This window comes from Nymphalis io, chromosome 8 (assembly GCF_905147045.1).
Source record: "Nymphalis io chromosome 8, ilAglIoxx1.1, whole genome shotgun sequence".
Taxonomy (NCBI): Eukaryota; Metazoa; Arthropoda; class Insecta; order Lepidoptera; family Nymphalidae; genus Nymphalis; species Nymphalis io.
This window is the reverse complement of record NC_065895.1, coordinates 13,029,762-13,045,085: the sequence shown is the minus strand read 5'-3', so window position 1 is coordinate 13,045,085 and position 15,324 is coordinate 13,029,762. Positions and strand designations below refer to the sequence as shown.

Sequence of the window (15,324 nt, the reverse complement as noted above, 5' to 3'; positions counted from 1 at the left end):
GTTCTCGATAATGTTAATCTTAACCGAGGGATAAGGATTCAAGCCTGGACAAGCACTGTTGAAATTTCATGTATAGATACATATATAGCTTGTTTTTAAAATTAATCTCGTGCTTGGCTATGAAGGCAAACAACGCAAGATTGCCTGCCTAATAGGATGAAATACTTCCAAATGTTTATCCAACCAACCAGCATTCGTGCAGCGTGTTTATTTTTATTTAATAATCTCTATACCTTCTCCTCAAAAGGAGAAAAGTTTAATTCGATTTTATAATAAATTATGACAACAAAAACAAGACTACAGGTAACACATTATATAAAAAATATCGATATTAAATGAAAAAATCACTTTCAATATAGCATTAGAAATATATTTTTTAGAACCAATAATGTAGATATGACAGACTAAAAAGATCTCTTTCATTTTAATGCGCACTGTAAATGAGAGAAATTAAAAACATATATTTTTAAAAATAATGAGCCATGAATATGAGGCTTACAGACAGGAGACTGGTATAAAAGCTTATTTTAAAGTTCAAAATTTATTTAATATTTCAAACTTCAATGCCTCGGTAACAAAGTTCAATGTAAAATGTTCCGACCTTGTGCAATTCTCCGGCTTCCCATAAGCCTTCTCCGTGAAATGATGTTCGAACCACTCAGTATCTTATTACGGTACTTGTTTTGTAAAAAACGTGGAAGGAACTTGATTAAATTATCCTTTAATGTTGCGATGCTGACGAAATCAGTGGCGGAACCGCGAGAAGGAGCTAGTAATTTATAATTTTCCGCGGCTAATTTACGAGCCCCTTATCAGCAGTTTAAGGGAAGCTATATTTCGCCTCGTATTTATCGTAGGCTGGTAGCGTATGATGTGGGCCATTAAATATACGACAAGTCGCTGTAATCATGCTATATTATTATTTTTTTAGAATAGGTTATGGACGAGCAAATGGGCCACCTGATGGTAATTGGTCACCAACGCCCATAGACATTGGCATTGAAAGAAATGTTAACCATCGCTTACATCGCAAATGCGCCACAAACCTTGGGAACTAAGATGTTATGTGCCTTTGTATCCTTGTGCCTGTAATTACACTGGCTCACTCATCCTTCAAACTGGAACACAACAATTTTAAGAACTGCTGTTTCGCGGTAGAATGCTGATGAGTGGGTGGTACCTACCCAGACGAGCTTACACATAGCCCTCCCACTAGTAAAATACGCAATATATTTGCAAAAAATATACTTTATTTATATTATAATTATAAACTGCTTCTTCTCCACCAATGAACGTCTATTCAATCACTGTCGATATCCAAATGCTAATAGCCTTCCTCCCTTAGGCCCCCCTGGCTTCAACATGAGACTCAACTCCAAAGGAATCAAGACTAGAGTCTATATTCACCAGGCTCATAGTATACAAAGTAAATAAAGTCTAACGTTTTCTGATACACAGACCTGAAGCTCGTTCAACTCTGATTCTTAAGTTGGTACTCGTACATTAAGCATTTGCACTAGTGTCTGCCCGCGACTTCGCCCGCGTGTATTGGGTGAGGAATGAGGTACCCTATGTTGTTTTCTGTACTCTTTAAAAATTTTATGATGCTCGGATGGTTGAATTGTGAAGACATGAAAGCGTTACAAACAAATAAACTCATTTTCACGTTAATTATATTAGTAAGTATTATAACATACGTATACGTATATATTCAAACAGAAGTAATATCTTATAAAGTGGTTCACTGACTTTGTTTCAAACTAGATTAAAAAAAATATGTTTCATAAAACACAATTCTCATGGAAAGTTAAAAAATGTTATGTATAATGAAACAGCTTAAAAGGAACAAATCGCCTTTTTCGCGGCCTAAATTATAATCCCAGCAAGTGCCGTCTCAGTCGAAGTTTTCAAATAAATCTGCGAAAAATCTGATCCGTTATCAACGTAATAGCGGCTTGAATAAAAACGCCATTAAAATCGTCTACTTAACCGGGGACCTTCGCGTACTGTGCTTTATGCTTAATTGAATTTATTTACGCTTTTGAGTATTTTTTTCTGTTTAAAGGGATAATTTAAAATCATATATTAATAAATTTCAATGGTTGTGTAATGATTAACTTATAAGGCTGCAGATCGAATCCTGAGCTTAAAACCCAGTTCGGGCCAAAATTCATAAATAAATTATTTTTTTCATGTCAATAAATTCTCACTAACATCCCGGATTAGCGACCATAATCAAACTTCGAACAAGAGACTCCTTTTTTTATAGAATAGGTAATCGGATTAGCATATGGACCACGTGATGTTAAATGATCACCAACGCCCATAGACATTGGCATTGTAAGAAATGTTAACCATGGCTTACATTGCCAATGCGCCACCCTATTATACTGCTTTTGCCTATAATTATACTAGCTTACTCACTCTTTAAACCGGAACACAACAATAAGTACTGCTGTTTTGTGGTAGAATATTTGATAAGTGGGTGGTACGTACCCAGGCGAGCTTGCACAAAGCCCTACCACCAGTAAAAGTACTTCCTAAAGTATTACTTTCTAAATGTTTATAAATAGTATAACAACATTAAAAACATCAAGAATTCTTTTAATAAAAGCCACAACCACATTTAATTTTCCCATAATTGTTAGTTTGGTGGCATGTCACATAATGTTATCCGACACACAGGCTTACGATGTCTACCTTCACCGCACGAGATTAATTATAAATACATAATAAGCAATGAAAACTCATCGGCACTTGCCCGAGTTTGAACAGCAATATATACAGCAAGCAGATCGAATTCACTTCCGTTGAACCAACGTCTATAAATAAATAGTCTATGTGTTCTACACTAAAATCTTTCGGTAGTAAAGAGAATCTTTGATTGACAAACGTTTACTCTGCCCAGGATAGAATCCTTGCAATCCAGAATTCGATTCTGCGTTATCCGAACCGTATTTGAAAACTAATTAACAACCCCCGAACCCGGGTCAATGCAGTTGACCGGGATTTTGCACACAAAATACTTTACCAAATTTTAGAACAGGGTCGACTTTAAGCTATTGCAATAAAGACTATAATTAAACAATATTATATCTCGTGGCGTATTCAAATAACTCTCAAAAGGATATTCACCGTTAAGTCAGATTAAATAAGGATTATATCCCATTGTTTTATTTATTTTATGCAGTCTTTCGAGTACGAAAGTCGACAACGCGCAGAATATTATCAAGTGGACAAACTATAATGAAACTTAAGTCGAAGCAATAGGGCTTATTAATGATTCTATACATTTTTAATCAGACAATAATTTGGTATTTACTAAAGCGTATTACCATGCTTATTTAGTGACACTACACACCATGCTTATTTAGTGACAGAAAATAGAGTTTTCGGTACAAGTTAAATACAAAAGCTAGAATATTATAGTTTTCTGTATTTTACTTAAAACAATGACTGGACATGTTTATATTTCATTAAACTGGGTTTATCTAAACAGCAGTTAATTGAATATATTATTTCATTCGTTTTTTGAGATCATTCTTGTAAAATTTTAGGATATATTTATTTAATATATAATGGAAAGACAGACGGGCGAATGGACTACCTGATGATCACCCATGGACAAAGACAAAATCGCTGTAAGAACCAAATATCAGTCTCTAATGTACATATGTTACGTTGCAAGCTAACTTACCTTTTAAACTAAAATACTGCAATACAATTATTGATATATTACAGCCAAATATCTGATCACTTATATCAACATTTTTTTTAAACCCAGGGCAAAATTTCGTGTTGACCGATTGAGTAGTTAAAAAGTGAAAACATAACAAATAAGCCAACTCACATTCGCTTTTATAATATTACTTAGAAGGAGGAGAATAGATTAAAAAAATACAAGCTACAAAGACAGCGCTTTTGACTTAAATATAAATATTAAGAATCATTTGCCTGGTACTGGCATGCCTGGATAAACTCATAAAATATATTGATATTGATAAATATATTTAAAGAAAAAAAAAATATTATAAACTCAAGATAACCAGAATGACATTTAAAATTTATTTTAGAAAGTTTTTTATAAAAAATAAAATTGTAAAATGAAAAAGAAATTTAGCCAACATTTGGTTGGTTGGCCATTAGCTTAAAGAACATAGACTGCCCGTGCAATTCACTTCTCAATGCGTTTCTAACCAAATCTACGATATTATGACCCTTGTTCGTGTAATCACCCTGGCTGACTCACCCGTCAAACTTTAACAGCAATATAAAATACTATATTTAGCCAGAAGAGATAAAATGATACATTAGCGAAAATAACCTATAAAAATACTATTTTAATATTATTTTAATTTGACTATTAATCTTGAACATTTATTAGCAAAATGCAAAGGAATCCGTGAATGAAATCAATTCATCTGTAAAGACCATCTAACCCCATCGACGTTTATAACCAATAATCCATTTTAAATTTTAATCTTCGAGTAGCATGGGTTATTACGATCATAAAACTATCGAATGGAAATAAATTGAGGAAATGCTTCATACCATTCGAAATCACTTCTCTGAGCCTGCGTAGTATCTTCAACGATATATTTGCACATTTATGGCTTTTTTAGTTTTGTTTTTAAATGCGTTCCGTCTATATAAAATCGTGTTGCTTTTTATTATTATCTTAAACATTTTTATTTCTTAATTTTCAATGATTGCCTTATTAAAAAACAGACTCGAATCAATTTGCACATTTATAATGAGATGTCGTTCTTTTTTTAATATTAAAAAAAAATAAGAATGTAAAATTGTTTAAGCATCAATTGCTTATAATTAATCATTTTTCCAACTTCTTCAACATTCATCTTTAACTTCAACTTACAACTATTTTTTTACAAAATCTTAAGAGTTATAATAAATCAAAGTCAAAAATATATTTACTGTATGGAACGTTCCACTTGCTAACTGATTGTCTAAAATCAACCACCGGTACGGAAATAAACACATCAAACCCGAAAAGAACCGACGAATGAAACTCAGTAGGTTTTTTAAGCATAATAAATGTATATTTAAAATGGAAAATCATTAGTATATATCGTAAATCTTCAAAGGGTCTTCGTCAATCTCATATTGTATATGCTTCAACACCACAACGGACAGAGCCCACGCCTGTTCGAAGTGTCCGAGCAAACGAGTCCAATACGTCATTCTGACAATGATAAAGCGAGGACTATGGAAGGGCCATCGTTTCGAATAGTCGCTTTCAATATTCAATCATTAGTTATATGTGTCGAGAAAGTTATTTTCTTACGTTCAAACCAAACTCTATGCATATAGCAAAATCTTTATTAATGGCTTTTATCGATAATGTAAAAAATTTAAAAATAAAATGGTGTTGTTGGAGTTAGTTATTAACGCGAAAAAATCGCGGATCAAGATTTTTTGGATGGATTGGATGGAACGAAGGATTTTTATTTGGCGATAGAATAAACGACGAGTTGCGTATATCCACCCAAACGGACTCGCATAGAATCTTAGCAGCATTGTATAGGAAGACTGGTAGAGAATTAAATTAAATATTCATGAATATAAAATAAAACATAACGATTACTTTACAAGGTAATTAATTTATTTGTATATAAGAAGTTAACTATGTATTTTATTTGAGTTGCTTAGGTTTCTTGCCGATTCTTCGTGGGATAATAAGTCAAACGGAAGTCGTGAAAACAAGTTGTTGCCCGGTTTGAAGCCGCAATCGTTGGCTAAGTTGCACGCGTTACGTCAACTTGACTATTTCGAGTCGGAGAGAAAAGTAGAAATGTAATTTTGTTGACCAAAATATTTCATAATAGTATTTATATGATAATATATTCCCCAAAAATTTTTGTTGGCAAAAATAATAAATTATTTAATGCCACACCCCATAGCCGTACATCGTAGTCGAATGACTTCTACGAAATAAAAAAGTTTTTTATATATCATAGATAGGCGGACGGGCAAATGGACCACCTGATGGTGAGTCATCACCGCTCATAGACTTTGGCGCCGTAAGAAATACTTGTCATTCCTTATATCTCCAATGCGTCTCCAACCTTGGGAACTGCTCGTAAGATGTTAGGTCTCTTGTGGCTGTAGTTATAATAGATTACTTGCCCTTTTAACCGGAACACACCAATACTAAGGATTGCTATTTGGCGGTAGAATATGCGACGAGTAAGTGTTACCTATACTTGCACAAAGCCCTACCATCGTTGTTTTAATAGGATATGCTTCCAAAAAATATATATTTACAGTGGAAATTTAAAGGAGCGTTTCCTTATGTCTTATTATTTCTTATACCTGAATCACATTGTTTTTCGTGACTATATTTCCTGTCATTGCGTGTTTGCTAAGAATTCATTTTATTTAATTTTTATTCTGATAGAAAATAAAATAAATTATCGCTTTCGATTTTCAAATAAAGAGTAGAAAACTGATCGTTCATTGTACCAATATATAGGAAATACCACTTTCTTATCAGTCATTCACTGTTATCCGTTATTAAGCAAGTATGTATGTGTCAATAGTCTTCCTTTCGAGACTATTGGGGAGGCACTCCGATACCACGGGGTGCCTTCCTATCTCAGGAGGCTGTTGGGGGCATACCTCCAGGACCGGGTAATCCTCTGGGAGGGGGGCGATGGGCGTCTTGTCCGGTGTCGGGTAGGCTGTGGCGTTCCACAGGAGTCAGTTCTCGGCCCAATTCTGTGGAACGTTGGCTTCGACTGGCTCCTGCGGACATCCTTCCTTCTCAGAATGGGGGTGTTGTGCTATGCGGACGACACTCTCATCACGGTGACTGGGCGGAATTATCAGGAGGCGGCTCGCCTGGCCGAAGTCGGTACGTCGCTCACAGTGGACCGCATAGGAATGTTGGGCTTGAGGGTCTCCATCTCAAAAACTGAGGCCCTCTTATTCCACGGTCCACGTCGAGGCCCTCCTCGAGGGGCGTTTATCACCGTCCAGGACGGTGATTAAGGTGCAGGCCCACATGAAGTATCTGGGCCTGACCCTGGACGGGAGATGGAGTTTCGGGCAGCATTTTGTCCAACTTGGCCCGAAGCTCATCAACGCTGCTGCTGCCTTAAGCCGGCTCCTACCAAATGTAGGAGGGCCGGAAACGCCATGCCGGCGATTATACGCCGGTGTTGTGCGGTCCATGGCTCTGTTCGGTGCTCCCATCTGGGTGGACGCTCTCACCGCTCAGAACAAGGTTCTCTTGCGAAGGCCGCAGAGAATCATAGCGGTGAGGGTGATACGTGGATATCGTACGGTGTCGTGGACGGCAGCAACACTTCTCGCGGGCGATCCACCTTGGGAGTTCCAGGCGGAGGTGTTCGCAGAAGTGTACCGGTTCCGGGCGGAAGTGAGGTCGCGTGGTGACCGTCCAGGGTTGGAGGAGGTGCTGCGAATCAGACTCTCGCCCAGCAAGCCCTGATTCGCAGGTGGGAGGAGGATCTGAGGTCCCCATCAGCAGGCCTGGCGACAGAGGAGGCGATCCGTCCCCACTTGAGTCGCTGGGTAACGAGAAAAGGCGGCACACTGACCTTCAGACTGACTCAGGTGCTTACTGGACACGGGTACTTCGGTAAGTACCTGCACGGAATAGTCAGGCGGGTAACGCCCTCCTGCCACGAGTGTGGTGCGCCTACGGACACGGCATGCCACACTCTGATAGAGTGTGCTGCTTGGGGACCTCAGCGCCTTTTCCTGGCGACTTTAATCGGCGGAGACCTTTCGCTGCTGAGCGTGATAAATGCCATGCTTGGTAGCGAAAGGTGCTGGATGGAGATGGTCTCCTTCTGCGAAAATGTCATGTCGCAGAAGGAGGCCGCGGAGCGGGAGCGCGAGGAGAGTGCCTGCGCTGACCCGCTTCGCCGAAGAAGACCGCGGAGAAGACGTCGGCGCTATGCGCATCTTCTCCCAACCGTCAAGACGGCACGGTAGTATGCGCAAGCGATCCCGTGATGTCCCCCGACAAGACGGAGTGAATACCGCTGATTTTTTAGTGGGTATTCCGGCGCCTTCAGCGCCGGCAAGTCCCCCCCACCTCATGTGGGGGAAACACATAAATATGTTTTTCCAGCGAGAAAAAAAATGTATGTATGTGTGGGGCACAATAGACACATTTAAATATATATTTTTACTTTATTTTTTATTTATTTATTAGATCACCATTAAAGTACACACAGACACATGACCGCATACAGTTCATAAAATAAAAAAAGTAGTGGTACCTCAATTACGGGTGATAACTACACGAACAGTCAACACATAAACACATGAAAAATAACAAATAACACTACATGAAAAATATGTTTAAATATTGAAACATTGCACCGTTTTTGTTATAGTCCAAGTAACTACGGATTCAGAAAAAAAAACACCAAAATGGTGAAAAATAGCGTGGATTTTTGTGTCAAATTATATACTTTTCTAAAACCTTACTTCCCATAATTGGGTGATTGAATTGCATTGCCAACGTAATTTTACAAATGAGAGATTCATTCATAAATTTTAGCTTGGGTTTAAATTTTATTTTTTTTCCCATTTAAAAAAAGAATCCCGTGTATGTATTATGTGGGAAATTTGTGACGTAGAAACTAAGGTAACACTGGTGGTAGAGCTTTGTGCAAGCTCGTCTGGGTAAGTACCACCCACTCATCAGATATTCTACCGCAAAACAGCAGTACTTGGTATTGTTGTGTTCCGGTTTGAAGGGTGAGTGAGCCAGTGTAATTACAGGCACAAGGGACATAACATCTTAGTTCCCAAGGTTGGTGGCGCATTGGTGATGTAAGCGATGGTTAACATTTCTTACAATGCCAATGTCTAAGGGCGTTTAGTGACCACTTACCATCAGGTGGCCCATATGCTCGTCCGTCTTCCTATTCAATAAAAAAAAACGTGAATTTCATACATAAATGTAGCTTAAATTAATATATTCAAATTCGTTTTTTAATAGGTTTGTGCTAGATCCCTAAGATGCAGTTATCTCTCCAAACAAACTATTTCACATAATGAAATAAGCTCAGTAACTGCGTATTTAAAATAAAAAATCTTTTCCGATGTAAAGATAAAACAATTTCTACACGAATCTTTTTTTACCCTCGGGACTGAAACCTAATCTAAATCTAATTTATTTTTAAATCCAGTGTATTTTATAAAATTAGAATCCAAAATATATTACATATTAGAAATAACATTTTTGCTGCTTACTTTATGACCGTACTTTTAAAAATAAAAAGAGATAAAGAATATCTCATTACAAAATCAAAATTAATTCTATAATCAAGTACTCTCATAAAACCGCTTTTAAATCGATATGTTATTGAATTAAATGTAAAGCTACCACCGGTTCGTAATATAGGTTCTACCTGGAAGAATCGGTAATCCAGCACTAATTTTTTTTCATGTATGGTAAGTGGTCACCAACGCTAAACAACGATAAACATTGGCATTGTAAGAAATGTTAACCATCGCTTATATCCTAATGCGCCACCAACCTATAAATAATAGTACTGCTGTTTTGCGGTAAAATATCTGATGAGTGGGTGGTGATGGGTGGTACCTACCCAGAAAGCTTGCACAAAGCCCTACCACTAGTAAAAAATGAATAGGTATGTTAATAAAATACATTTAAATTATAATATATCAAAAGTCAAAAAATACTAACTGAACATTACAACAATATTTTTAAATAATAAAAATAAATTAAACCAAAGTCCTACCAAAGTCAAGCACACAATATGATATATTATAATAATCACATATAAGTTACTCCAGCCTAGTCATCTTACGATATTCTTGAAAAGAACTCAAACTTGTTTATAAAAGGAATACCTTTTCAAATTTTTAGAAATTGTTCGAGTTTCTCCAGAAAACTATGTTGGTCTACTCATGGCCAGAATTACTTTACGTGATATCCACTCAAAAGTTATTCATTATATCAATAGCCTGTATTGATATGCTCCAGATTGAAGGGTGACCATTTGATCATTTACCTTTCAAAAATAAATTAAGAATAAAATCAATCAAACCATATTAAATAAACCTACAATAAAATGACATAAAACATATTTAATATAAACAGCTTAGAAGCACACAAGCATATGATTTTTTTTAAATTGTACATACATACGAAGGAGTAGCAATCAAAACAACTGAATGTATTTTCTTTTAATATACCTATTTTCGGCGAAAACAAAGCCTATTATTACATACATAGGACTGAATAATTTATACATAATTAAAAAGTACTTTGTGTGATATTTTATAAAAATGAATGTATTTTTTAACTCACAACGTTAGTAGTTTTCATGAATATTAATAAAAGCTTCAATGCCGTCTGGTACAAAGAATATGTGCCATTTATGTACTTTTTGTTTACATTAAAGTAACACATATTTATTATGTGAACGTAAATAATGTATCCGTCATATATACACGAAATATCAAAGTCAAATTAAAAGGCAAAAATCTTTGTTCAACGTAGAAGCGTTGGACTTATTGATTGTCAAAAAACTCCCACGATATACCGAAAAACATATATATATTACTTGTTTGAAAATATAAAACATATTTGTCTTCAAAATACTCTCAATAAGAAGTCAACATTATCTCGAAAAATCGAGATTGGTAAATATACAACAATCGACTGAAATATAAGTTTTTATTTTAGAAAGTTGGTATTTTTCGTCTTCAAGAAACCTTAAACATTGTCTTGAATAGTTTCACCTTATAAAATAAATGCAATTTATGTTAAAATATGTACACGGTTCTTTAAATTTTCAATGTTCACTTAAAGCTTGTTTATGAACTAAACTTCTGCTGCACGTCTGCAGACATTTTATAATATTTACCTATAATTTTACTACATCTTGTTAATTAAAAATTTAACATTACTTCTAATTATAAAATGGACGAATTTGAGTGTTATGTTTTTTGTATCTGTATCCCATGAAAGTATTGTCTATACTTTTGATGTATCATAGATTTAATTTATTGTCACGTTATTTGAATGTGCCTGCATGTTTATTACCAGGCAGCGCCGGTAGCTACGTCATAGAGTCAAAATTACTCCGTCATTGACACGGAATTCGTGCCAGTTGACTTCCTCGAGTATTACTTGTCTTTGCTTTAACGTGCTAATCTGAGAGGCTATCAGCACAATTTATAAAATTAACGTTAAGTAATGCGGGTAAAACCGTGCGGAACAACTAGTTACATAAATATCTACTACTAACAACGTATGTAATCATTACTAGTGTCGTTGACCAACAAAATATGCTGAACGTAAGTGATCAATCTTTCGCGACGTCATACTGTTGTACAGACTACGTTATTCATATCCGATTTCAAAAAGAAGGATTAACATTTCGACTGTTTTTTGTATTTTAACAGATTTTTTATAATATATAGTATTTTGTCTTAAGCCTAGGTTCTCATTGAGGTAATTATGATGACAAAATATCACAATTAGGTATTTTTTTTCTTATCCAAAAATAACTTATTATATTAATTAGGCTTTTTAAATAATGATAATAGTCACAAATTTCTCATCTACGTATTTCTGTTCATGAAAAAGGGCGTGGACGCATGTCTACGGTACGGTGCCGGCCACCTTGTAACGCAATTTTTAAGAAGAGCCAACAATATTTTAATTATTTTGATTATACTATAATAATTTTACTTTAAGGTACACTTAAATGTATCATTCTTTTCCTTTTGAGATTTCGCTACTAAATAGCTTGTAAAGAACTTCTTTTAATGATTCTCGCCTCTTTACCCAAAGTATAAGGTTGAGATTCAAACAAACATAAATATTATGTTTCATATACTACGCCAGCAATTTATGAAGAAATATTAGACGTTCTAATATTATATTTCATATGGCACGGGATCTGCTACTTTACAAATATGTTATACGGTCGCGCGGCACTTATTATATATGTCATAAGGTCAAATATCGTTTAAACTGGCCGTAAAACTGTTTTAGTAAATATTTTCAGGAGAATTTGAAATTTGTGAGCGTTTTACGCGGTAAAAGCTTCGTGCTAGTGATTCATTTTGCAATATTGCGTTAAAGTGAGTGAGCTAAGAAAGAGATGATTTTTATTAAGTGTACAGAATAAAACAGAAAATATATACATAAGTATATATAAGTTATGTTAAAAAAAATAAAAACAAAAAAATTATAGTATTTTTTTTATATTTGTAATTTACGATGAATTTTAACTATATAATATAAAAATAATATGAATATTATAAGTATACAACATAAAAAAATAATAAAGTAGCTTTTAAAGTAGCTGTACTTTAGAATTGCGATCGGCAAAATCGGATAAATGTAAAGAAAATAATTGTTTGGGTGAAACTGGCTTAAAATAGAGCCTTAAGATTTGAGCCATTGTACTAACAGGTGAAGTAAAATCGTAAAAAGTATTTTTTTTTTTCACATTTTTTGTAATTAAAATTTTATCAAAAACCTGATATTTATATATATTTCATTAAAACAATTATTGAATTGTTTTTTTCCCACTAGTGCAAATTGAATTAATAGAATATAAACAAAACAGTTTCAGGTGATGTCACACAGATTCAATATACAAAAATGTAAACAGAATGCCAATCTAAAACAGTGTTTACTCTGTTATGACATCCCATTAACCTAGAAGCTTTACCAAAACTGCTGGCAGAAAAATTAAAAAAAAACTAAAATGCAATGGTCCGGCAAAAAACATGCGAGTAACGCGAGGTGCGAGAAATATCCAATTTGGCGCGTTTACCCGGTAAATTGCCGCCATGTTTCATTGCTATGGCGGCCATCTTGCGTAGTGGCGCCACCACAGCGTTTTTGCTGGACCGAATATTTTTCTTTTGGACACATTCGTGATTGCATATTCGACGTAATAAATTTTACTCATGTGTTCTGTTATTACTAATGTAATTTAAATTGTATACATTATCTGTTATAGTTATTTTTTGTGATAAGAAATACAACACAAACATTTTGTATGTAAATTTGTCACCACATTTAAATGAGAATGTATATCGAGTAATTGTGAGTGCACAGTTAAACATATTCTACATAAATGTATTAATTTAAAAGAAATTTTACAAGTATTTTACCTCATATACATTTATTTCGTGATAAGAATAGATAGACGTAAGGTTATGCAGTGTTTGTATAATTATTAAAGTAGAATTATTTTATGTATTTTTCATTATTTTTATATTATATCGTACGATTGCTTTAGCTAATAAAGCAATCGTACGATAATTAGTCTCCACATTATATCGACCTCATATACACGACAAATCCACAGTGTAGCGGACAGCTATGATAGAATTTAAAAGTACTGGCATTCATTCGTTCATTACATTCACCTCATCCATTCACTCTTTTATGTTGAAAAATTTCAGTAATCACAGGAGAAATTCCGTTTCGAAACCGCATCGTAAACCCTCCCGCCCTAGCTAAAACACCATTCATTCGACGAACCTCATCGAAAAATCGAACGTGATTGGGCCTTTAATTCAATTTATGTATTACCCTCACCTGGCAACACCAGTGAATGGAAAGTGAATTCGTGTTAAGGCTTTCATCACTCACACCAATATTTTATTCAATACGTGCGGAGGCACTTACATGGTAGACGGGGAAAATCAAATTGTCTTTCGCAATACGAGTTTCACATTCGCACGTGAAAAGTGCGTCGTCTTGATACACAAGTATAAGGTATTCCAAACATCATTACAATATTTATAACATACTAATAAAACTTTAATTTTCTTGAAAGATTCTAATTTCCATACGGAAGAAAGGTTTTCTCTACAATACTTCATACCATAATTTCATAACAACCTGTGCCCAAAGAGTTGACATTGCAAGATAATAGTCACGGAACGTAAAATATTTTCGTGAACGTGTCTATTTTCGTGGACCTATCAGCCAGTATACAATAGTACCAAAAACTACGTATAATTCGTGGAAAAACCGAATAAGTCCGAATTAAACCAGTTCAGGCCGGTTCTGACCGATGGAAAGAAAATACATTGAAACGGTTTATATTTTTATCTTTGACGAAACATCAAGATCAAACCTGACCTATTTGATTATATCGCAGTCTTCCTATTTCTTTTTCAGCGCACGTACTTCGGAAAGTCCCGGTTTATTACTTCTAAAAGTATCTGTGTCTCATTGAACTTGTCTTGCATGCAACAGATTAAAGAAATTCTTTATTTTAACTTCATTTAACAGGTCTTATGTTTTACTTCAATATTATTTCCTCTTCGTAATATAAAGAAAGTGATATGCGACATTGACAATAATAATTATAACATTTCAAGATTACACGCGTCAAAATAGTATATCACTAGAAGTCGGTTGTCATTTGTACTAATGAAGTGTGTTCTTACTGACTAGCACTAGTGAGATTTAAAATATTATCGAAGCATTATATATTGAAGAGTTTTATATTGTAAGATTTATTGGTGCACAGTATAGACTATCATTAATATAATTTTAATCGAGCGTAGTGTAGAATATTAATAATTATAATAATACAAACAACATAAATCAAAATATAATTTAAAAAAATTAAGACCACAACTAATATAGCGATCGGTTTGTTTCAGCAGAAGCACCCACATGTGATATTTGAAGCGCGGACGAAGATGAACCAAGGCTGTGGCAACAGACTTGAACAGAGACAGAAGAGTAGACGGACGAAACACATCGAATACATCCAGACTGTGTTAGCTGATGATTCAAGTTACGAGTAAGTTGAACTTCATACTATAAGCATAAAGTATGTTCTATGTTATACTCGCGTGGAATTAATTTTTTCACACATAACTTTCGTTAGCTCGAGCTATCCCCGTGTACAACAAATTAGTATCAGTAGGATTATTTGATATGTATTGAAACAAGAAATATTTACATTCAACTACAACTTGACTTAATAACTACAAAATGGTCACTACCACCAATGCACCACCAATCTTGGGAACTAAGATGTTATGCTCCTTGTGTCTGTAGTTACACTGGTTCACTCAACCTTCAAATCGGAATACAACAATAGTAAGTATTGCTGTTTGGAGGTCTGTTTGTATCTGATGAGTCGGTGGTAACAATCCAGACGGGCTTGCACCCGAGGGCTTTGTTACCATCTAGTAATTCGTTTTATCATTTATAGTGTCGACGATAAATCATACTTTATTTTTTTCTCCATGATTTCGTTAATATGTGGCACACACATCAAATCCAATTAACAATTTATCAACGTT

The 15,324-nt window shown here is 34.8% G+C and overlaps 1 protein-coding gene across 11 annotated transcripts in view; it reads left to right on the top strand.

Moving 5' to 3' along the window:
* Positions 1-15,324, top strand: part of LOC126769939 (disintegrin and metalloproteinase domain-containing protein 23) — a 533,325-nt gene that overhangs the window by 469,786 nt on the left and 48,215 nt on the right. For 9 of the 11 annotated variants that reach the window (XM_050488959.1, XM_050488965.1, XM_050488958.1 and 6 more), the window contains one exon: positions 14,674-14,816. In XM_050488959.1, the coding sequence (XP_050344916.1) occupies positions 14,674-14,816 (143 nt within the window). The remainder of the gene's footprint in view (positions 1-14,673; positions 14,817-15,324) is intronic. The other 2 variants (XM_050488967.1, XM_050488957.1) reach the window with 1 other exon arrangement.